At 39.9% G+C, this 25531-nt stretch overlaps 1 protein-coding gene across 25 annotated transcripts in view; it reads right to left on the minus strand.

Annotated features, from left to right (window-relative positions):
• Nucleotides 1-25531, minus strand: part of LOC125768809 (transient receptor potential cation channel trpm) — a 68886-nt gene that overhangs the window by 10914 nt on the left and 32441 nt on the right. For 14 of the 25 annotated variants that reach the window (XM_049436946.1, XM_049436934.1, XM_049436947.1 and 11 more), the window contains 9 exons: nucleotides 19176-19258; nucleotides 9933-10095; nucleotides 8114-8254; nucleotides 7963-8035; nucleotides 6069-6228; nucleotides 5832-5968; nucleotides 3649-3687; nucleotides 329-485; nucleotides 74-221 (listed from right to left, as the gene is read on the minus strand). In XM_049436946.1, coding sequence (XP_049292903.1) covers nucleotides 74-221; nucleotides 329-485; nucleotides 3649-3687; nucleotides 5832-5968; nucleotides 6069-6228; nucleotides 7963-8035; nucleotides 8114-8254; nucleotides 9933-10095; nucleotides 19176-19258 — 1101 coding nt within the window. Of the gene's footprint in view, nucleotides 1-73; nucleotides 222-328; nucleotides 486-3648; nucleotides 3688-5831; nucleotides 5969-6068; nucleotides 6249-7962; nucleotides 8036-8113; nucleotides 8255-9932; nucleotides 10096-19175; nucleotides 19259-25531 lie in introns of all 25 variants that reach the window. The other 11 variants (XM_049436949.1, XM_049436958.1, XM_049436945.1 and 8 more) reach the window with 2 other exon arrangements.

The following is a 25531-nucleotide window of genomic DNA, read 5'->3' on the forward strand; positions in this document are numbered from 1 at the left end:
GATGTAAAGAACAGATTGGAAAATATTGGCATCTGTTGCGGGCGTACCTTTCCATTTGTACTGATATACTTACGAGATTTTTATTTTTAGTGCATTGCAGCAACTCCTGGAACAGTTGCTCCGCCTGCTCCGAGCTGACCTCGAATGTTTTCTGTATGATACCCAGCACATAATCGTGCATCGATTCTAGCACCGTCTGTTCTCCGTTATCCGTTGCATACCTGAAAACCCGGAACCAGATAAACACGCAACACGGTACGGTTAATATCCATTTCAGACGCGTTCTAACCGCGCTTCGGTTGTACAAATGTAGGTAAAAGTGCATTACTTATGTACAAACGCTATTAAGTCTGCTGCCCGGCCTGACCCATCACACACTACTACCGGAACCGGTGGGTTATCGGTGACGTATTCTAGCACAGCTCTGATTGTGTTTGTACCACCTTCAATTACCAAGCATACTACGGGAGTGCTCGAGTGGGTAACTAAGAAAGAAGAATAAGAAGAAGAAGATCAAGAAGAGAACTCTGTGTGTCGAGTGAAGGTACGATTGCAGAACGCATGAACAGAGTAAATAGGGAAATGGGAAGTAGAGACAGAGACAGAGAAAGGAAGAACGATAGCGAGATTGAAGTTTGTAAAAGGGATGATGATGTTGCACAGCAAACCGAACACCCGGAGATGATATGAAATGATCCGGGACACGGAGCTAGAACTAGTACAACGATACACTATTCTTCACAACGGTTACAACAACCAAGCTCAGTACGAATAAACAAAAACAAAACCGTGTCCGGCACTAAGCAACATACACAACACGATTACATCAACATACAAAGGAGAGGATACAGCGACTAGAAGTGGTTTGAAAATAGCACATTAAAAAGCTACAGAGTAGAGACAGACATTTCTGGAATGTTATAACTGCGTCCTTCCTGGAACACTAATCAAAGCTACGGTTCGGAACCAACGAACAAGTTGGTGGGCCCCCCTTCCGACAAGATGGTCGGAAGTTAATGCACAAATCACTAAACAAACATCGGCTCAAGCGCCTACGCAGTATTGAGTGGGATAGGTAGGAAGAAATCCTCCCTGTTATGATACTTCGCATGAGGAAATACATTTTTCTTAATGAATTAAATGAGTACGCTGCCAAACAGCTGGCAGCAAACAGGGACCAAGCATAAACACTCCGGACACCGGGATCTGTTACTAACGAGTAACTTAATTAATCACCCACATGAAGCCAATCGGGACAGACAGAGATGAAGTTCTCAATCGGCACTAGCAACTATATTGCAAAGAGATGAAACTAAGCAAAAAAAACTCTCTTCCTATATTCGTTCGAAATTATCCATTTTTCCATCTTCCATTGTAACAGCCGGGGGTGGAAAATTGTTTCCACTAGGACAAGAATCGTTCAAAGCATTCATCATCGTTAGAGGGTAAACGCACGCGGTTAGACACTGGACAATCGTGCAGATTTCCAGCGAACCAATTCATCATTACCAGAAGGGGTTTCTACTGGAACTGTCTAATCAATCTCCTGGCGCTCGAAACACGGATGGTTGAGCTCTCTTTATTGCCACGTTGCCATTCTGGTAGATCCAATTAACCTCTCATTACCGGATAACAATCTGTCCCTTGTAATTAGTGGGGAACGTTCGGTCTTGCCCGTCTGGTATGTAACACCGAACTACGCCAGGTATGACACCGTGATGGCTTAGATTCAAATAATGACGGGCCTTTTTAGCCTTTAAAGCCTGTTCTTCGTTCGGAAGCAAGCAAAACCGTTCAACCATGATAACCCGGCGCAAACAATGTAATGCGCAATATTTCAATTTTCTATCAACAAATCCCCGAACCAGGGTTCACCTTATGGATCGTTTACGGCTTGCCGGTTTGGTCTTACTTTCTTACCATCCGATCCTAACAGAACAACGATGGTGGTCCTTCTGCTAGCTACGATAGCAACAAAACCCCGAACAGCCCCAGCTCGGAAGGATACACTTATCCTGCTGACTTAATGAGCGGATTATCGGGTAACCTTTTGCAGAAGAATAATAAAGTAGCGTTCAAGTCGAAGGAAGGAAAAACAAAACAAACTCAACCAAATATCCTCAAATGGGGTGGATTTTTTGTTTCTTTCTCTAGACTCCAAGTTCAAAAGTGCAAGCGAGAAACGGCGATGGATTGTGTTCAGTTCCTAAAAATATTTTAAAATTAACCTTGCTTAAGCGCAGTAGCAAGGGGTAGTTTACTCTACTGTAAGGATAAGAAGCATAAATCCTGAATGGACTAATGCTGCGCTACTGATACTCCTATGAGACCAGCCTTCTTGTGAAAGCTTTGACGCATCTCGATGGGTTATTGTGCAAAAAACAAAAAGCTGCTGCTACTTATTACAACACTTAAGGGGAAGAGTGAAACGGGTGCAAGAGGTTAATGAATTCAGTCCGATAACTCACTGTGGGGGCATGAAGGAAAAATATTCACTTTTGACTTGATTTTTTATGTGTATTTTTCCCAGCATTTGGAGAAGTACTAGCTGTGTTTGGTTCAACACTCGTCGGTCGGTCTCTTTATAATCTACCTTCAGTAATTGGTGTGTCGTTAAAGTTAATTCTTCACCGTGCACAGGTCCAATGGGTGTCCAATCTGGCATTCTAGCTCAAGGTGTACACAGTGGACCTTCGGTGCGTTCGTGACATCTTCCAAACTGGACGCGTAACGCAGGCCATTATAATAAATCCATCGTCTAACGATGCTGCAACATGGCAACAGGTGCTTTTAGTACTTTTGTTTTATAGCTTTGCTTCCGAACCCGTACCCGGTTCTTTGGTTCGCTCTTAAAGCCTGCTCATAATGAGCGAGACATTTGATCCGTTTTCGTTCTTTTCGTTTCAGCACCAGAAGAATGTCTAACGTTATTTGTACAAGCGATTTCACTAATCGTGCCGAATTTATGTGGAACACAGCATGATAAACTTTAACCGGTCCTAATACGGTTAGCGCAACAGTGAAGGTAACATAGTAAAATAATTCCATTGCTTTTACAGCGCCGCGACCTCGCACGAGAACTCTATTGAATGTTGCTTCTTTTTTTTGCACACTGCTTCGACTAACTTCACCATGCCGTTGGGAAATGAATTTCCATCTCCGTTTATGATACCGGGAGTTCATTAAAAACTTTCACCCTAGGCACGAAACGCTACATTACACACGCTATGTTCTATCTGAGCAGCAGCAATAGCCCCCGCCAGGTCAGGATAATTATAACTTACACAATGATTTAGGATTTACTACAGTAGAAGGAACGGGAAATGGTACCAAGCGTGGTTTGGAAAACATGCATTGAAGAATGTTGTTGCCTCACTGCTGCCCTCAGCTACGGATAGAAACATTCTACAACCCAATCTAACAACCGTAGAACAACGTGCCGTGCATTCCTAATTCCCCCTCGTTTCAAAACATCTAAACAATCGAACAAAACGTCCACCTGTTTGCTGGACGCTTTTCACTTTTCTTCGCTTGCTACCCACTAATTGAAAGCTTTCCCTCCCGAAGGATGGAAGGCAAGCTTCCATCGACATCAACACATCGGTGCACCCTACATTGAACCGGCGCCATAACTGTTGCTCTATTTACCTTTATAGTGAAAATTCATTAAAGATGACAGCATCTTGTCTGTAACGTGTTCAGTTGGGCAGTGGAAAGCATGTGTTGTAGGGGTGTAGTGGGTGGGTCAGATACGAAAGAAAGTAGATACGATAAATTGTGAAAAATTTACCACCCAAAAAACGGACAATAGAACGTGACGCATTTCAGGGGAATTTATTGTATTTAAGAAGATGTAGAAAATAAAAATCAAAATAAAATCAATTACATGATATTAACGTTGCGTTTTAACATTTCTTTTTCTGTTATTCAAGGCTCCTTTTTCGGTAGAAAAGCACACCGACAGCCATAAAGCTCAAATGTATAGCCACCTGTCGCAATGTAGGAAAAGTTTCAGAACTGTGTTTGTGGATAATTTTTTCAATACCCTACGGTAGTAGGCAGTTCTACCCTAAGACCGCTAGCCAATTTATTGCAAAAGCGCTTGCAATTCCGATCAATAGAAGCATTGAGAACAATTTATTGCTCTTTTTAAAAGTTTGAGCACTTGGCAAGCGTTTCAAACTTATGCTACAAAGCACTTTACTAAAGAGAACCGTTTGTCCAACCTCGTCCATTCCCGCGTTCGCTTTATGTATGGCAAACTGTAACATAAGAACTTTACTGACTTCTGGGTGTTTCATAGCAAGCAGAGCGTTTAGGCTGAATTTTGAAGAGAAATATCAATTTACCAACCGAGGTTGGTAAGTATGATTTCTATGGTGGATTGATATTTATCATCTCACTTAAAAATGTTTGCCCCAAGCAAACGGTCCTCACTTTATTCCTGTAAATCTCTTTTCTTTCACTGCACATTAACTTATTTGCCATACATTGTTTTCAGAAGACGGTAACATAATCGATCATAATCATTACGTTGTAAAATGTATTGTTCTAAGGTCAAATGGAAATTGGACATTTTAATCGAATTTTCACAGAAAATCGAATTCACAGAAAATGTTTGGAATGCGCCAACTTTCTGTAACATATTCATTAAATATGTCAAATAAATATTGTTGCATTAATTTATACCAACTGCATTATCATACGGTTGATGATATGATTGAAGCAAATTTATTTCATGGCCAGTTTCCGCTATGCAGCGCATTATGAGCTTCATCCGTGGTTTAACCACGCGGAGGAAAAATTACACCATAAGAATGTGGTGTTATTACCATAAAAACGTCAGTTCTTACTCACCCAACCGATGGTTTAAAAGTCACAAGATCCACACGATTGTACGCGTCTGCGGTACCATTTGTGGCGACCAATGGAAAAAGAGTCCCTGGCAGTAAAACCACCACACGAAACGCATCGGGACGGTATGGTTAACCATACCGCCATGGGAGGCTCTGGTACCGAGACCGACAACATTTCCCAGCATCTACCGTCTTGCAAAACGGAAACCACATTTACGAAGAAGGACGTTTACGACAGCAGCTATTCGGTCAACCTCTGCGCCCGATCTACAACTAGCTGACATGGCAGTTGTGGCGTCAACACGCGCTAAAGCACATGCACAGCGGTTCCCAGTATCAAATACACACACACAAACCATGGGAAGTGCTGGTGGATTTGAAGGTGAATGAAAATTGATCGCCATGAATACGATTACCATTTATTAGCGCATTCCCGGCGCTCGGGAAAATGGGACGCTTTTACTTGCTCACATTGCGCACCCCCGCCTCGGGAAAGGACTGGAAGGATCGCAACCCTCCGCCTCCGTTATGTGGAGGTTCCGGACTTGACAGTGCTGCAGGTATGAAAAATTACCCATGATTATGATACGCTCGTAAAGCATGATTTTTCCTGCTCCGTTGCCCGGAACTCTGGCGGAATGTATGACATACAAAGTAGCAAGAAGTGTCGCAAAGCGTCGCCAACGTTACAGCAACGTCAACAACAGTATCGCTGCACAACTTCCTTTCGGAGTTTGTCTAGTTGCATACTCGGAACAGGATATCATCTTACGACCATGACCATCGAGCCATCTCATAAACCTATTAGAAGTGCCAAGGCTTACTCGATTTGGCCTTCCGTAAATGCTTCACATTACATTCGCACGCTAGCTACTTCCGTGCCTGTTTAGGAAGGCGCTGTGGCACTGCACGGTTGCACCACACCAACACACGTTACAAGAACTCTTGTTTTAGGAGGGAATGGAAACCACTTACAGGGTTGCAGCTTCTGGTTCGATATGTATTTCTCCAGCTTTCTCCGCAGGATTAGTTCCGCACCGTACCGGCCCTGGGTACCGTTGTCGACGAGCAGGAAGTAAGCGTGTCGGTTGTTCAGTACGGCCAGCTTCGATCTGTACGGTGTGCGTGTGGTGGGAAGAAGTGGCATTAGGATTCAAATTAACATAAGCTGCTAGCGTCATCCGACACAGCTGCACCACGGGGATACGTTACCTGGGCGAGCTGATACTGTGGCACGGTACGTCCCGGTTGTGTCCGAGTAGTTCGTGGTTACGCTCCACGATGCCCCAGGGTGCGATGCCGATGCTTACCACCCGTCCGGACCGTTGCTGACCCTCAAGCAAGAGCGCATCGCCGACCTGTTTCGTTACACCTGCGGATGAGATGGAAAATCTGGCTTGTATATTGTAACGCTTCCCGGAACTGCTAGCATTACTCGAATGCCAATGGCTTAGTATTTGAAGGCTTGGCTCATGAAACAGTGTGTTGATTCGCTAGAGCCACAGGCGTTAGGATTGTTTTTGAACTTGTGAAGGTATAGGCTCATCAACTGTTAAACACGATCCTTGCAAACCGTGAGAAAATCGTTCACATTTCATTTGACAAACCATCCAATAGGTGTCATCCTGTTTACCGTTTCCGCTTCAATCCCCTCGGAATATTTACAATGTTGGAGCGTACCTCATGTATAGTGTTCTCGCACTGTCTAACCAAAAGACAAAATCATTTGAAATAATGAAACGAAGCCAACCATTCGTTTTAGTGTCTTAGAGGTATTCTGTTACACTTTTTGTAAAGTTATTCAACAAGCATAAGGATAGGAATTTTAAAGCACTTTTACCAGACACGCTTCAACCGAACCTTTCAAGCTAATGGTATTAACAGAATTTTGGTGCTTTATGGTTTCCTATTATTACTTTTCTCTAGACGTTACGATTCCAGCGCACAGTCTGATGAGATTAGCAACTTTACAAAGCATAATTTGAGCCAGACAAGTGCCGTTCGTTTGCTGAATCTGTGTTCGTCGCATTACGATATGTATAAGAAAACTGTCAACAGTGATGTTCGAGTATGCAAAGCTCGTGATATAATATCTGCACGGATTTGTCTGTGTAGCATTGTGTGTTCACAATCATTAACAATGATCTCAAAGCAGTAAATAAGTAAGTAGTACATAAATGTTGTATTACAAGAAATGCAAGAGAACGCTATCAAATTGGGAAATTTGAGCTTATGCCGTTTGAAAGCAATACAAGGTAATAATATATTCAGACACAACATTAAATGTCCTTTCATAGAAAGCAATAGTATCTTACTGACTGTTACATAGTCAGGTGATTTGTCGTTGTTGTGTCTGCGGTGCTAAATCTGATCCTCCATGCCACCATGTAGCTTTGCTGGAAGCTGTTTTTGATGGCAAGACGCACGACCTTCACAAGCAGCTTGGAGTAAATGAACCTATCACAAAATAATGTCTACTCGTATTTCTACACAAAGGGTCCTGACTTATTACGTCGAATAAACCACATATTATGTAAACATTGTGAATGATTTAATTGATAATAAACTAATATGTTTCATGTATTCACGTTTATTCACAATTAAAATACACTTCAGTAGCTCAATTACTGAAGAAAGCAACTGTTAGAGATTATTTCTCAATTGAAAATTTGTTAACGGAAATAATTGTTCAAGTTAAACTCTTCTTCCAAAACAAAGCCAAAAAATATCATAAATCCATAACTTTCCTCCACTGCCGAATGCAAAAGTTATGCGGATCTTCGCCATTAAACCACACAGCAAGGTGTGGTGTAGTACAAAAGGTAGTCAAATAAATATCGGATTGCACTGTAAACAATTTAGCAAAGTCTTTCATTCAGATGTCCAGATAAAACAAATTTAAAGCTGATTCCAAGCTAGCTAGCAGTGAACTTTTTTCTTGTGGCAAACAACAGCAGATTATAGGTTGTTCTACTAAAAGCATTTTTACGCGACATTCCAAAGGGGAACGAACAACGATTACGGCAAGCTGTCGGGTTGTTTGTCTAGCTTCCAGCGGTCAGATTCGGAAAATCGGTTCGGTTTTCCATCAACCACGCTTACTCACCCGTGTTGGTTCCACCGGTAAATATCCATGCGCCAGTAGTTTTGGCCGCCTTCAGTAAACCTTTCCGTAGCACCTGGTGAAGAAAGCGGAAGAAGATAACGGGTGTCATCATCGGTGCAAGAATGTTATTTCCGGCTCGCAGAACACCTACCTTTTTCAACTTTGGCTGCAGCTCGAAGTTTGCCTTTCCGCCTTGGACCGTGATGAGCAGCTTTGGCAGCTCGAGATTCCATTCGCGTGTAAACAGCTGCACCAACAGCTCCGGCCGGGTGTCGTACGATAAGCGAACGTACTGCAAAGATGGAAAATGAAAATCGTAAGCATAAGTTTTATGTACTAACGCCGGCATCATCAAAACACATCGATCAGCATGGCATCGTGATCGGCTTCATAAGGCTGTTCATTTTTGTGCCGTGCTTTCGAACGATTCGCAATCCCTCCCTATAAAGTGACAACTCGGATCTAGACTGTAAACTACCGTCATGAATCTTGACTATGCGTTTAATTACATGGTGGAGGAGCAATTTCAACAGCAACAGCAAACAAGACGAAACTACTACTGGCTGACAAAGAGTGATTGAAAATGATGGTTCTCCTCACTGTGTGGCAACGTTCGGGAATAAAACTTTCATCATTAACATCATTTCATACCACAAAAAAAAACTTTTACCGATTGAGTTGAGGGTTGCTGCTTGCAAGCGACGATGCAGTACTGAAGTGTCATGGGAAAAGTTTGTGTGCCACCCTCGTTCATTATGGAAATCGGATTTATTGGTACGCCCGCATAATTGAACCTCAAACAAATCAAGAGGATGCTGTCAGTATACGGAATTTACAGCAGCGCTAGACGACACTGCTGACAAATGAACGGCGTCGTACCATTTTAATGGATTGAACGAATTGAATTTATGAGTTCAAATCAACATTTAGAAGGGTCGCAACTGTTAGAGAACGGCACACCAAGAAGTGTGCTAAATTGGAAGGCAATAAAATGAGTTTTCAATTGTGAACATGGTGAATAATTGTTACTCGCATATTTTGAATGTTGAAAGGTTTTAAAATTTAATATCTAATAACAATGCATTTACATTTTCCGGTTATTTTGAGCAAACGAATTTGACGATAAATTCTTCTTGTAATCCATTATTGGGGAGCATTAAATAGTAGTTTCAATCTAATACATCACGAAACTTTGTTCAGTACTTTTAAATAAAGCATTCTTCCGTGGTAAGATCACTTGATCCTCTATCCTAATCTTGAATCAAGAACGACTCACTTCCCCCACTTAAAGCTAATTGAACCGAAAAAAGGACCAGAACACAGTAGATTGCCCTCACGTGAATCGTCTTTATTCCACCTTAACTCGGCTAGCAAACGTTCCACTGGCTGAGCTAGATCAGACGGATTTAAAATTGTTGCTCAAACCCAGGAATCCCAATGATTACCTCCAATGCTGGTGTTGAGTTCTGTTTCGTTTTTTTTTCATTTTCTTTACTACCAGAGAGCAAAAAGGGTTCAGGAGATGGTTTCATCGCTTTGCAATATAAACCCGACAGCCATCATGCACATTCTAGTTTCAGGGTAATCGTGCCTCCATTCCCACCCCGGCACAATATTTCTATTTCAGTTATGAAAGAACGAAAGGGTCAAACGGTGCAAAAAGGGTTCCGAAGGGACAAGTGGATTCCCGTCCGTTTGATCCCGGGTGAAGAATGCTTTCCTAACCTCCGGGACAAAGGTCTTTACTTGTGACACAACGTCGTGGGTTAAACGCTTTTGAAACAAACCAGACCGGTTGAGCCCCAACGAATAAAACGGAACGGAATGAACAAAGGCAAAAAGGACACACAATCACAATCGCTAACACAATTGAAAACTAAACGCACACTACGAGCCCACTCGGTCTTGGGTGACTCGAGGCACCATTTGAAACTGCCGTTACGCCTTTTCTTACCGACCCACACACTTACCTGCGCCTTCGTTGGGTGAGCGCCGCCCTGGAACTCGATCGTGCCGTACGCATCGGTTGGCTGGGCACGGGTATTTTTCGATGCCTGCCAAGTGTCGCCTGGAACCCCCGTTTCGTAGCCCGCCGCAAACTGGTGGGTGCGCCGTTCCTGACCACAGCAGCATCTGCAAAGGTTGAAGCGATCGGTTAGTTATGAGCAGACAAAACAGGAATTCAATTATTGACTACCGAACTTTTCCTGCATCTCCCCGTAACGTAATTAGCAAGTGAATTTGATCTTGAGCAGAAACGGTATCGTTTCTCGTAAGTATGGGCAATATTCGAGGAAATTGGGTAATTATTAGTGAAATGGAATCAACTTTAAAATTCGAAATTTATTAAACATCGAACAGTTTTCTCACAGCCGGAGGGCATTGGAAACATACTGAACGGTGACATTTCTGTAGCAGCAATTTTGACTCATTTATTGTAATGCTGGTTATGCCATTTTATTTTACGAAGGTATCTTTATTGAAGTGGTCTGGTTTTATATATTGTCACCGAAAGCGAAGCTCTATATTTTACTCTTTGTATCGTTTAAAAGTGTATTTATTCTGTTTTCTATTAAGTTTTTTTTTTAACTTTGATTTAAAATATTTGTTTGAGCTAATTCATTAAACAAGCTTTTACGCGTTTTATCAACTTATTTTGTATTTTATCAACTTATTTCGCGTTTTATCAACTTATTTTTTGTATTGCAGTATTTTAACATGTTCTACAAACCCCTTTTTATTTTTTGCATTTTTTTAATGAATAAATATTTATCTGTAACATAACTGTGCGACTTAAAATGACCTTTATACATAAACAATAAGTAAAATATTTCTCCATCAGGAATATATTTCTCCACTCATCACAACGAAATATGACTAACAAAGCAGTAAACCGATCATTCTCAAATCAACGCACATTCGTCCCCTACGCTTTTCTAAAGAAGGAATAAACAGTTCCCTATATTTTCGGTGTAAGCAAATGTGGCTGCCTCCACTTTGCCACCGAAAGGATCAGCTGACACACACACACTAAACGGAAAATTTATTTCCCACTGTCATTTCGATTCACACATCATAAAAACGAGGAATGTCCCTTCTATTCTGGCAAACCGCTGTCCCTCACATGTACACACTTTTTTTGAACACACTCAGACATGCGGACCCTGGCTGGTAGTAACAGAACGTCCGGATACTGCTAACATTCACATCCGGAAGGAGCGTGTGGTGAACTATTTCTCCATTTCCCAGAGGGCATTTGGGCGACGCGACCGGCGCCGGGCACATCGTATCGTTTCAATTAAGGTTGCTATTTCGAGGGATTTTTCTATTATTTCACGACCGCATTTCGTTCCGCTTCCGGTTATGCCCTCTCTCTGCCAGCAGTCTAATCTACCGCCCGAAAGCAAAGAACCATATTTCCGGATACGTGCAATACTATTTTTATGGCAATGAACCCAACTCAAATACTTTCGGCCACATCATGCAACCCCGCTTTCCGTCCCACTACGGGACGGAATGAAGAAAATGCCGGAAAAACATGCTGACCGCATCAAATGTGGCACTTTTATGAGACACCTTGCCGTGGGGGAAGGTAGAGAGCGTACGATGAAAAATATGCCATCGATCAATCGATTCTGTAGAAATGGAAACGGAGCCCACACAAAAAAACACACACTGCCATTAATACTGAACCGTGAAGTTACGTTCTTTTACCTTTGGTTGGAAAATCTTTTTTCTTCTCATTTCCCCCAGGTGTAGGCATTTATTTTACTGAATGCTTCATGAATGGCTCATCAAACCGTAATATAATCATGACAATATCTATAAGGTATTATATCGAAAAATGAGCCACATTTACGAAGTTGGCATTCCACACGGAATAAAAGTTTTAGTAGCTTCTTATAACCTAGAACAAAATGGTGTCAAAATGTCCATGGTTTTACCCAATTTTATCTAAATTGCTACAAAAACACCTTTGGTCACATCGCTCTCCTGCAAGAATGGAATGTGTATGTATGTGTGTGTAGGGGGAGGGGGAGGATTTCAGACAGTTTTATTGGGCACATTTATAACACAGACAGAAAGGTGGTAGGAAGTGTAGCGACCAAATCCTTCCGCTTATCAACTCAAATAGCCTACACAACTAGGCGAAACTTCCCACGAAATCTTCCAAGAAATCCTGGGAAGTCTTATTGATTGCTTTCTTGACCTTCCCCGACGAAGGTGACGATACCATCGAGCACTTTTTCATGCGCGCTCCCAAAAGACAAGGAAGAAACCACCTACTTTCTGCCATTTTATCCCCTTACTAAGCCGACGATTGCTTTAGTACAAGCAATTGAACGAGATGATGAAAAGTCACGATAAAAGCTAATGCACATTCATTTATGTTTCCGCTGCAAAAAAAAAATCATCCCCAAAGAAATACATCGAAACGAAAAAAAAGAGACCGTCGGATTAAAGGAAACGTTTCGAAGGGGGCAAAACCTGTGGCTGCAACTTATCTACTGCATCGACCGAGGATAAAAAGCTTTTATATTCGCCGAGAACGATCATCGACAATCAGCGAGACACACAGTGACGACAGATAGAGAGTGAAAAGAGAAAGAGATAGAGAGCGATAAATAGTCATAGAAAAAAAGGTTCGTGTGTCAGCTACATAAGGATACAAGATAGAAAAACACGTTCAAAGTGTAAAAAGTTAGCTGAAAAAATGAGTAGGTGGTTGGTGTCGGCTAACTTTTTTATTGGCATCCCTCGCATTAGCTTCCGTGTCTCTCGAAGGTTCCATCTCTCTAAGCTACAACGTTTTGTTCCTAGCTTTAACTCATGGTGAGTTGCAGCGTAATGTGTTAGCATTTTAATGAGGGAAATTTTTAATGAATTTTAATGGCACAATGTTTCTAGACACTGGCACAGTGCGGCATAGTTGCAGCGTAAAGTTTATTGGGGCTGGTTAAAAAAATCTCAGCAACATAAATGAGATAAAAGCATAAAATATGACTCAATTTTTGCTGTAACCATGAGGCGTTAGCTTAAACTTTTATCGAACAAAATTTCTGCATTTACTCTTTACAAAGATTAACCACGTGTGAGCCGTTACCATCATCTCTCTGCACGAGCAAGGACAAAAAAACCTCAACTCAACTGACATCAAGAGGGCTAAAAGCGAAGTATAAGAGTGCTTGAAAGACGCTCTTGCACATAAAACTTACATATGCTATTCATCCGTGCAAACTAACATGCAAGACAATCAACTTAACCCGAGTAGACACTTTACAACAGCGGTTTTAAAATCATAATCTCTTCTCGTGTCTCTTGTTGGAATATCACACACTAAGACGAGTGAAAATGAAATCCTTTAAGCGGCTTGTCTTATTTAGAGCACATCCTTCTTAAAAAATCCCTCAAAACCAACCACATTGTTTGCTCGTATCGTTCTTTTCCTTCAGTATCACTGCATTATTCGTTTCTTATTTGTCAGCCACTAAATGAAAAACAGACCACCCGCGGTTTTTCCTAGTATACTTGCGCGTCCTAAATAAGAAGGTGCATCTGGTGCATGGAGAGTATTTTCTTGTACCTTTTTCTTTATTACTCGCTTACCCGTACGGTTCACAAAGTAGTGAGTGTTGTAAAGCTGAAAAATCCATTCCACTTTTCCAAGCACGCTTTGTGTCAACAACAGTTTTTCACAGCTCCCTTGAAGAACCAGCCGGATCCATTTGTCCAAAATCCCTTTCAGCTTTGGAAATACCATCCAGTCTCATCAACCGGGAAAATGGTCCACCATGTCACGCAACCACTCAGCACCTAGTAGCCTAGCACTGGCTGGATAATCGCACCACCGTAAGTGCCGCGAACGTGGAGAACATAGAAAGCTCTCTGTTATTGCTGTACCGCACACTCTAACTGGTGGTGGAGTAACTAAGCGACAGCAGGCTGCCATACTACGCCACCGAGTGACACATCCAGTTGACAGCAGTCAGAACAGCCAAACCTGTCCGCATCTTGGACAACTATAATTACTCTACCAAAGTGTGCACGCGCTCTACAGTTTCTCGTGCTAGGTGTGGAAAAAAAAGTCCGAGAAAACCACATGCCCAAGGTGCACCAGAAAAAAGGGGTCCAGAAAATGTTAGCCACCTTAACACCTGCGCTGACGTGAGAATAATGGCAAGAAGGAAAACATACTGGTGTACCATTTTGCTTTCAAGTCAACGCCGAGAATGTGAACCATTTACGACGCACAGCTTGTGCAATGTGCAATGGTTAGTAGCAGAACGGGGTTAGGAACGAAGCATACAACCAGAGGGCAAGAAACAGTTGAAACTAACGCGTTTGATAATTGAAAGACGAATATTACGTGCGCAAGAAACGAACGTCTGTGCTTCATCAACAACACAATTGTTCTGTATCCTTCTCCCACGAATGGCCCTTCCGGACGGACGGAATGTTGATGCATTAATTATTGTGACAATTAGTGCAGTTGCATTGCGGCCAACTGCATTCGCCGCAAACCCAAACAGTATTTAGCTCTAACAGTTGAGATGTAATTGAAACCGGTAAGGTTGACCAAAAAGTTCGGTAAGTCGATATTGAAAACAGACACTATTGTAATTTAATTGAATGATGCTTAGCACACTATTACAAGTTTGTTCATTTGTTAATTTATGAAGCGATCAACCGTTTTTTGAAAATGTGTTTTATGTCCAATCGTTTACACGTTATACGGATGCACGACAAACCCAAAATGATCTAAGCAATTTAATTATTAATTTAAGCCACTTTAATTGCTTTTCAAATTTTGGTCTGTTAAAGCAGTGCTCCGCAACTTTTCTAGTACCGCGGTCCACTTTTTGTTCAACATAAATGGTTGTTTAAGGCATATATTCGTTCGTTTAAGGCATAGTATGATTTTTTAAAATAAAACCCGCACAACACAAAAATCAATCAAATTGTTGTAATTCACAACTTCAACAACTTCACCTAATCCAGCCCTACACAGCTGTAACAATACCGCGATTGTAAAGAGCTTCTATCTTCTCATATGAGTTTTTTTAAAACAAATTTACTCTTACTGCTTCAATTCCCAACTAATAACACGCAATTCGAAAAAAATGAAGAAAAACCCTCCGGCATAATCCGAAAAAATGCGATGTAGAGTGAAAACTTTTCCTCTCCGTTCACTTCGCGCCGCAACAGCAATCTTTCCTTCAGTTTTGTTTTTACCACTGTTCTTCAACATCACAACATTATGTACACGGCGTATCATCGGAGTCGGGGGTCTTGCTTTTAACCCAAACGATCAACAAATAAAATGTTGTAAAGCTCCGCGCTCAAAAGAACAGAATTGTGAATAAGAACAACACACAACCATGCTCGAAACAAAAACATAACTCCCATTCTAAGGGAGATACCGTGTCGGTGGATAAGTTTTTATATTGCTTCTTAAGACGCGTTTTAAGAAGGTGGAACCTTTCCCATTCAAATATCGCCCATATTAAAGGTCAAATGGTATGGATATACCCTAAAGATTAACTGTTCTGCCATCTCAACCATTCACTAATATTCTACCTTCATTCCGGCGAGGAAAGCCCTAACGCAAGGGACACCTCTGACACGCATGTTTGCAGAATTATCACATGGGTGGCAAACAGCGGCATCACGTGTGTCACAATTAATTGCTTTCCGTTTAAAGTGAGCAGAGCTAGAACTTACGTTCGCTTAAGCCTAATGCCAACTTTTGCACAGCGCTTGATCTCAACTCACCCAGTGGGCTAACATTTGCTGACAGTTACAAGTTAAACACAGCTCAAACAAATATGAAATCAAAACAATGGCATGAACGTACAAACACTATCAAACACACAAATCCGCAGTCCTGCTGGCAACGCTCGCAGCCTCACAGCATTGTTTGAAAGCTTTCGCAAGTGTTTCGTGGAATCTTTTGCCAACTTTATGGGAGGGAAAAAAGTAAAGATTTTCGTTTCTTCCACTCATGCCTTCCTCTCGCACACTAGTCTCAATTTTTTTCCCGGAAATCCTGTTGATCTTTTGCCTGTCTCTGGATTTTTACTCGCTAGACAACTTTGTTCCTTGCTGTCATTGGTTTTATTTTCTTTTTGTTTTGTTTCATGTGCTCTTGAAAATTTTCAAACCATCCTTTGGTGATGTGTTTTTTTTTCTCGTACAGTCAGAATTTGGTTAAACGTTCATTTCTTTCGTTGATTCTAGATGTCTTAGCTGTCCTTTTGTTTGCTACTGTGGCAACCGTATTTCCCGAAAGAGTCTTCCGTTGTTGCAAGATTCCGTATCATTTTGCTGAGGTGTCACGCACGTGACAAACGAGTTGCTTGAAACGAAGGGTTTGTCGGTTTGGTGGATTGACTTGTTGGTTTTGAAAGGGAATAAGCTGTGTTGTTTTCGCTGTATAAGTGGATCCCAGGAGGGATTTTTTTATCATCACAAAATCGGTTAAGAAACAAAGAACAACATAAATCTTAAACAAATACACCGCATGTACACAAACAATGTTACATCCTCAACATATTTAAAACAATATATTACATCAATTTACGTTTTGTTTTTTGCAATCCACAACAATAAATTAAAAGTATGCAACAAAATTAAACACAAACAATGAAACGATCGCTAGCGTTTTCAAAAGAACGTGAACTTCATTCAAGAAATTTTGATGAATTGAAATGTACCCAACAATTTCTAAACTCTTTTGATTCATGAAGCTAAAGGTTTCTAAACTTGTTCTTTATCTCTCTAATATACTACCTCCATCGCGACAACCTGACGGTAAGCGTAAGCTTTCATTTCGATGATAATGAAGCAAAATATAATTACTATCGTTGCTTTCCCATTCAATGGGCATTTAAATGTTATTACAATAGCGCGCCTCTGGTTTCACGCTGCACACCAATCGAAATCAGTGAAATTGTTAAACCAATTCAATCTCGTACATTAAAATGGTAATACAAAACGCACTTCAATCGTGTGCTTTCTAGTTTCATTTCGCACAGTAGCCTTATTCACCTGTATTCACCGCTCGCGGAACTACAGCATTTGAACGAATTAAAATAATCAACCAAATGGAATGAAAATCAAGCAGCACTTTTCACCGCAATACGCTGCCAAGAAAGGGAGTAACGGCAGAAAATCCTTACATCCGAAAATAGTTGCCCGAAGCGATACTTGTTCTCCATTCCGCTCTGAAGACAAAACCCTTCAAATTTACCAGATTCACTAATTGACGTACCTTTAAATAACACACCGCAAGAAATTTTCCGTTCCAACTAGCATCTTCATCGCGAGCGCAATTGAATCAAATGGTTCAATGCCAATGGAAGGATAGGAACGAGTTGAAACTCGACATACCGTCTGCCAAACTCAGGCATCTTAATGAATAATGGAATGTTCATTAGTCAAATTAAACAGCTACTCGATGATGTAAAAAGTTTAAATCGAAAGATATTTGGCCAGAAGCCAATGGGAAACATTCGCACAGGCGAACAACTCAACTGCTAGCGAATTCGAACATTCGAGGTACAATTTGCACGATTGCATGTTTCATTTCGTTTGCTTTTGCTTCGTCTTAATTATGGAAGCAAGAAGTGGATGAAGTTTTTATTGTTTGTTTGGTTTTTTTAGGTGATTTACATTTTTCTACATATTTTTAAAAGCACCATCTACCAGCTACCAGGCGTCTCCATTATCCTTCCCGCTTTGTATCATCCCTTTGATGAGTGTTAATATTTTTCTCAGCCGGGAAATTTGATAAATGATTCACTCTTCTAAGGGCAGATGCTAAAATTGAAATCGTCACGTAAAAGGCAAAAGCTCAGTCGAGATAATTTTCCCAAGGGAAGCTTTTAATACCGGCGACCTTCCGAAACGGCCGAATAAATTTTCATCGACTTTACTGCTGCTGCGTTGTTCCAAGCAGCTTTCAAAATCATCCATCAATTTCTCAACGACTCTACTTCTTATCGGGCTCTGTCTGTCTGGGAAGGACACAGACGCATGCTTTATTTATACCAAAAAAGGAAAAAATGAGCTTTACAGTTTGGAAACGGGACGTGAACCTCCGAAGCGTCCGAGTTCAACTTCTTTCCCACCACATCTTGAGCGTATTGCACCATTCTGACCTGACTAATGGGCAATCATTGATACCCGTACATATTTTCTCCCGGGAGCTATTTTTCATGCCATTTATTACCGATGATAATCGTGCTGATTCAATTCGGCGAGAAAGGTGAACATAACATATAAAGCAACCAAAGGCGAACGGTTTGTGGAAAAATGATTACTTACTCCAGGGAATTAAGCATTAAATTATTTTGTTTTGTTTTTTCATTTCGTACCATCGTGCGACGGATATAAGAAGGCGAAACATTTGAAGACAAAAAAATTTAGAAACTTAGAAGATATCCAGACGGAAAATTCTCATAATCGTTAAAACAACATCACCTAAACATTCAATCTTATCCTTTTGCAGAAGCAGAGTACTAAAAGTAATCAGTTTTCGATCTTTACGAAGCATAAACCGAACCATAATTAAAACATGAAAATTACTACCACTCTTCACCTTCCATATTCAACCGAATGGAACAAATCCCCCAAAATGCACTTACTTCTACCCCTGCTGACAGTGGTGTTCACAACCCCAAGGCCCACTGGCTCGCTGTGGGTGGCTTTTCCCAGCAAAAATTATCGATTTTGCAATAACCGACCTTGCTGTGGCAGGTTGAGTCAGCAGTTGAGTACAGACCGAGGTCACGCTAGCTCTGGGTCACCCACGGCCCAGGCAAAAACCAACCGTTTGCTCGACCGTAAGTAGGTCAAACTCATAAAAAATCCTACCGCATTACTCGCTAGCACTAGTGCCAGCATTCGTGCACTTGACTTCCGCCGACGGTTCGTATGTTTTTAAAATGGACTATTTGCGCGGCACGTTCGATGAAGCCATTTGGCAAACAATTTCTATACGTCATGGTTAGCTGCACGCTCTAATCGAGAAAAATTGAATGACTAAATTTTCTATTCAATTTTAATTGACACACAAGTGGTACTATTGATAACTCTTTCATACATCACATCAATATTTTCTCTTGGATAAAAAAAAAGTTTTTATACTAACTATCGCAAAGTAAGCAAACTTTTACAATAATAAATAATTTATGTGCATTAAATATACTTACATTTCTTCAGTTCTTGGATTTGGTACAAATTTGATGCATTCCCGTTTTTGAAAATTTGCCTCGATCCAGCTGCGTGCGGTGCGCTGCTTAGTACGTTTGTCAACCCACAGAGGAACAGCCGAATAATTGGAAAGAGAAATGAAACAAGAAAAAACTTTGTCGTTAGAAATGGACAATGGACTAGTTTTGGATTACCCTCATTTCGTTTCGGTAGACGAAATCACTTCAATTTTGTATACCATTTACTAATTCTCCTTGTTACTATACATTTCCACTGTCATATCTAGTGCCTTTAGGAAAATTAAAAACCGTATTGTGTCAACATGTTCGAATTGAATCATTTAATTTTCAAAGCATTTTATTATATTCTAGTAAAACATGGTACCGAGAGATCGGTTCGATTTTGTTGCCTTGTTGTTTCATCGTTTTTCCTTAACTATGTTCATCACACTACTCTCAGCGCAAACATTCTTCGAAGGGAAGCTTCAAGCGCAAGGACAGGACGCCAAATTGAATCTGTTCTACAATTACTACATGCGGCGATGTACGTAGCAACCGTTTATCATCAGGATGCAGCTGCTTCTGGAAACGTGCCTATTTACACACGATCACACACACACACAAGCAAACACTCGCACACACACGTAAGCTATTTTGCACCCACATCCTGCAGCCCGTGCGCTCGTTAGTGACGGTAAGCAGTGTGAGATGCTGTTCGGCATTCGTACGTGCACTTCTCGGAAATCTGCATGGTACATACGCCACGTGGAAACGATCCACCACCGGACATCTGGTGATACCTGCATGCGCAATCACACGTTTGATTCGGTTTGATGAAACTTATTCAATTACAACATAACATGCACAACTCCCGTGAGCTTGAGCGAACCGGTTCGCGCATCGAGTAAACGAATGCATCCGAGCAGAATACGTGCGATCTGTTGCAGCTCCCGGCTGCATTGAACTGCGTATTAGCAGCTGCTTCTGTACGATTCTGCTGTGCTGCGTTGCTTCTAATGGCACGTGATCCGGCATTTGCTTGAAGCTTGTGATCCTTTCTGGCGGCGGTTAAGTGCACTACATAATATATGGTTTTTATTTCACCATACTCTTTTCCTTAACTACCGTTGCTATGCGCCAACAAGTAGAAGTGCGTAAAAATTTTTGCACCCCTCAAACAACCACCGGTTGTCAATGTTTCGTTGCAGCATTTCCAAACCGGAAACAGTTGTGTGAAAAACAAAATAACAGAACACTAAGAATGTGTGACTGCCAGAACGTGCTTCAAGAAGCATTGTGAATACTAGCAATGTACCAAACGTGTTTCCGCTATTTTGCTACTTTTGATCTTCAACCCACTAGCATGTGCTGAAAAATATGTTTAACTATTTCATTTTTATTGCTGACATTACTGCCTAATAATGCATTTCCATAGCTACATTTGCGAAGCATTGGTGGTTGAGTGCACTTTTACAAGTAAACCTTGATGGGCGTTCATTATTTATAGTGCAAAATTACTCGCTGGATGACAATCTTGCGGTTGTTTTAGCTTGTTTTAATGATTTTGATTTGTGTACAGCTTTCTATTTTCTTTTGCAACAAATCAAACTCAGTTTTACATTTATATTTAAAATTTAGTGCCTATTTTTCTATATTTTTGTTTGTCTTTTACAATTTATTCTTCTACCACAAACATCTATTTCAAAATTTTAGTTTGCTAGAGAAAATGAAAGGTTTGAACATTAAACAAACTATTTAATTTACCTGTTCATTGATATAGCCAAGCCAACTTACGTTTCAGTGCCAATTCGTGTATGGAATGTTACGTTTGTAAGCCAATAGTAGTGAAAAGACCGAAAGACAGACAGTACAAAACACAGTGCAATATGGTGGGTTTTACGTGAACAATCTATTTAAGTAGCATTGAAAAGTACACATACAAATCATGCAGGAGATTTTACACATTCTTTATAACAAACAAAAAAATGTTGATAAAATTAAAAAAAAATAATTTTAAAGATCCGGTAAAATTGTAAAAAACATGGTTTTCAAACATTACATTTTTGAATGAGAAAAATATATTCTATCTTTTCATAATAACTAAACCATAAATATTTAAAAAAAACATGTTGATCGGATCATTGACCTGATGACTGGGCCAAAAAATAAAGATTGCCTTATATTTTTATGGTTTAAGTGGTCGTTTCAGATTAAGGAATGCTCAGCATTTGAACAAGTGAAAGATGCATTTATTACACATATTCTAGAAACTGTTTGACTTTCAAAGGGCAATGCAGCAATGTCGCTAAATTAAACATGTTTTATTAAACTGTTCCTTGAATTGTTTTCCATCGAGGTTCTGTCGATTTCTCAGTAAATCAAAACAAAAATGACGAAGCAATACCTTGCTACAGTATGCAAACGATATGTTTACCACGAATTACACAAATCATACTAAATAACGTGAACAGTCACGATCAAACCTTATTAGGAGATTATGTTTTCCGAATTGACTTCACACACCACAAGTGGCAGGATACCAAAGCTATGCGAAAAACAGAAACCTTTAAAAGCGCCATGTCATAACATGAGAGCATGGGTCGAACCTTCAGCGGCATATACAACGAAATCGGACGAAATAAAACGAAACGGAATTAAGTTGCCACCAGAGTGTATTTATCGTTGATTGAATCACTGCCTACATTGGTTTGAGCAGCGGCATGCGATCATCCACTTCTACCTGTGGCAGAAAATCCCATTCAAATTTTTGCCACACATCGCACAATTTAAAAACGAAAACTCCATAACACAAACGAACACAGAAGGCATCGTTTGCTTTATTTTATTTTGCTTTCATCAAACAGTTCTCTACAGTAGCACATAACATTCACAATAACCATAATGGTAAAATGGCGGACCATCCAGTTGGGATACACCATTCGGTGGTACCTGTGGTGGGTAGCTGTGAAACTGTTGAGTAAAAATAGCACGTGAAAATAAAAATACGGACGACATTGATTGTGTTGATACTATGCCTTGGTTGACACCTCCAATACATCCTTTTTTAATCAATTTCCCATGTTCGTCAAAACGACACCTGTGATCATGTGACTACTTTAGTCACAGCAGGGTGGTTGCTGTCAGTCAAAAAGATAAAGAAACGTACATATAGTTTTTGGTACTATTTTGCTTAAGTATTACTATTTAGATTTACTAAACTTTGTTTTGCACCTTCGCTACTGTAGTAGTAGTAGTAGTAGTAGTTTTTATTTATTGTTCGTGATAATAAGTATACAAGTACATTTTCAGATGTTTACACAGTGGGTTCGCTTTGGTGCTTTCCTCAATATAAGTGAATTTTTATATAGCTTTGCTGTTTGTATTCTATGTTGCTAGTTAGCATTGCCTTTAGGCGTTTGGAAAATGGAGTGGGAAAATTAACAAAACCCACCACAGGACAAGAAAAAAAAAAGAATTTTGTTTTTTTTATATATAAAGAATGACGCCAGGTTACGAGAGAAGAGAAAAGCTAAACCTAATCTTAATTATCTAACAGTGAATGTCGTTGGAGAGGTAGAGGATAGGAAGGAAAGGAGTTGGGATTGGTAATACAATTATAGATATGATCGGGAGAGTGATTCCACTAGTGTGGGGTTTAGGTTATTATTAGTTCGTGATAAGTAATTGGAGTTAAGTTTTGATATGAATATTTCAAGGGGTTCAATATTGCAAGTTCTGTGGATGTAATTAGTTCTATACCAAAAAGGAACATTCAAGAAAGTTTTCAAAAATCTATTTTGAATTCTTTGCATTTTTAATTTGTGTGTTTTAGCGCAGGAGTGCCAAACCGGGGATGCGTAGGTTATTATAGGCCTTATCAGGGAGGTGTACATGAGGATTTTGTTTTTCAGACTTAATTTTGATGATCTGTTCCAGAAACAATACAGGCTTCTGAGCATTTTTTCACATTTGATAGTAAGGTTTTCAGTATGTTGTTTGAAGGTCAGGCATTTATCTAAAATGATACCTAGATACTTGACTTTGGTACACCATGGTATATTTACTCCATTCAATTTTAGGTTGGTATTAGGTATTTTACGTCGGCTAGTGAAACGGGTGAAAAAAATTGCTTCTGACTTGTTAGGGTTGATCTTCAATTTCCATCTGTTGCAGTATTTGTGGTAAATGAGTAAAGATTTGTTTAGTGTTTTAATTGCGGTTTTCGATAATCTACTGCAGGTGCCAATGGCCAGATCGTCGGCGTACTGATATTGGGTACAGTTTGTCATTTTAGGTATGTCAGCCGTAAAGATATTGAAAAGTATGGGTGAGAGTACACTCCCTTGTGGCACACCCGCAGGGGGAGTGTAGTTATTGGATTGCGTATTGTTGATATAAACAGCATTAGATCTATTGGATAGGAAACTCTTGATCAGATGGATTATATAATTTGAGTACCCATATTTGATTAATTTGTAAGTCAAACCATCATGCCAAATGGTATCAAACGCTTTTTCCATGTCCAATAGTACTAGGCTGGTGGACTTGTTATTGCGTCGATTAAAGATTATATCGCTTTTGAGCCTATGTAACTGATGTGTCGTGGAAAGGCCGGGTTGAAAACCAAACTGAGAGTTAGGTATGATATTACACATTTCAGAGTATGTTCTTAATCTTACTGCGATAATTTTTTCAAAAATTTTGCTGAAACAGTTTAATAGACTAATTGGTCTGTAGTTGCAAGCTTGATTCAAATCTTTACCGATTTTTGGGATTGGAACAATCTTAGCTTGTTTCCAACTGTTGGGAAAGTATCCTAGTTTTATGCAGCCATTGAAGATTAAGGTAATATATACAATAACATTTTTAGGAAGTTGTTTTATAGTTCGATAATTTATGCAATCGAGTCCTGAAGAAGATTTTGTCTTTGTTAATTTTATAATTTGAAGTATTTCCTTAGGTTTGATCAATTCGGCTGGTATAATTTCGGGAGTTGGGTTTAAACGGAAAAATCTGTGTACTGCTGCCTTTACTTTGATATTTAAAGGGCTCTTATCGTGAAAGGTGGTACTGTGGGCTTTTTGAAAATGCGTTTTTATTGCTTCACATTTTTCTATAGGAGTTAAAAGTGTTTTGTTGTTATCTTTTAATGCTGGGATGCTTTTGGGCTGTTTTTTAATTATTTTTACGAATTTCCAAAGTTTGCTATTATTGTTATGTTGTGGGTTAAATGATTCTAAATTCTTAGACCATGCCGAATTTCGTAGTAGGCATAGCTTGGCTTCGATTTCTTGTTTTAAGGATAGGTAGGTGTCTTTGTAATAGAGATTTAGTCTGTGTCTTTGCCATTTTTTCCTATATACATTTCTTAATTTTATCAAGGAGATAATTGGTTGAGGAATGAAAATGTTGAAATCTCCCGGGGTGGAGAGCGGAACGGCTCGATTGTGTGATTGGTAAACGTGGTATGATAGTTTTTGGATCATATTATCTATTTGCGATGGCTGTTCGATTTGGCTAAGGTCGGTTTCATTAGGATTAATATGACTTTTTAATTCAGATTTAAAAAGAGGCCAGTTGGCATTTTTATAATCGAATAATTGTTTTTTCGAAATTTTGATTAATTGGACATCTTTAAATTCGAATACCACTGGCAGATGGTCTGAAGTTAGATCATGCATCGTTATTGGTTCCGAGAGATCTTGGTGGTTTGTTAAAACTAAGTCTAACGTGGAGGGATTGTTTTTAGGATTAGAAGGAATGTAGGTAGGGGAGTTGGGATGGTTGATGGAAAATTGTCCTATTTGCAGTTCGTCAAATAAGGTTTTTCCTGCTTGATTGTTAGAGGCGCAGTTCCACAAATTGTGACGGGCATTGAAGTCCCCACAAATGAAAAACTTGTTCCTAAGGCTGGTTAATTGCTTAATATCGTGTTTGAATTTGTTCATATTGCCATTACCGCCGGGGTGATATGCTGCAACAAATGAAATTTGAGATCGACTAGTGTGTATATTAATGCCAATGGCTTCAATGATTTTCAGATTGAAAGATGGCAATAACGAATGTTTAAGGGTTTTTTTAATTAGAATTAAAATCCCACCCTTAGGGCCAGATGTTCTATCGAGACGGTAAGTGTAATAATTAGCAACATTGAAGGCTAAGTCAGGTTTAAGAAAAGTTTCCGTCACTGCGACTACGTCAATACCATGGTGGTTAAGAAATCTTGTGAAATCTATTTTTTTGTTGGTTATGCTATTTGCATTCCAGTAGGCGACTTTAATGTTTGTAAACTGCTCCATTTATCGATAGCAATATCTTTGAACGATTGTAAAGATTACCTTGATTTGGTCCTCTTT

This window comes from Anopheles funestus, chromosome 3RL (genome assembly GCF_943734845.2).
Source record: "Anopheles funestus chromosome 3RL, idAnoFuneDA-416_04, whole genome shotgun sequence".
NCBI lineage: Eukaryota > Metazoa > Arthropoda > Insecta > Diptera > Culicidae > Anopheles > Anopheles funestus.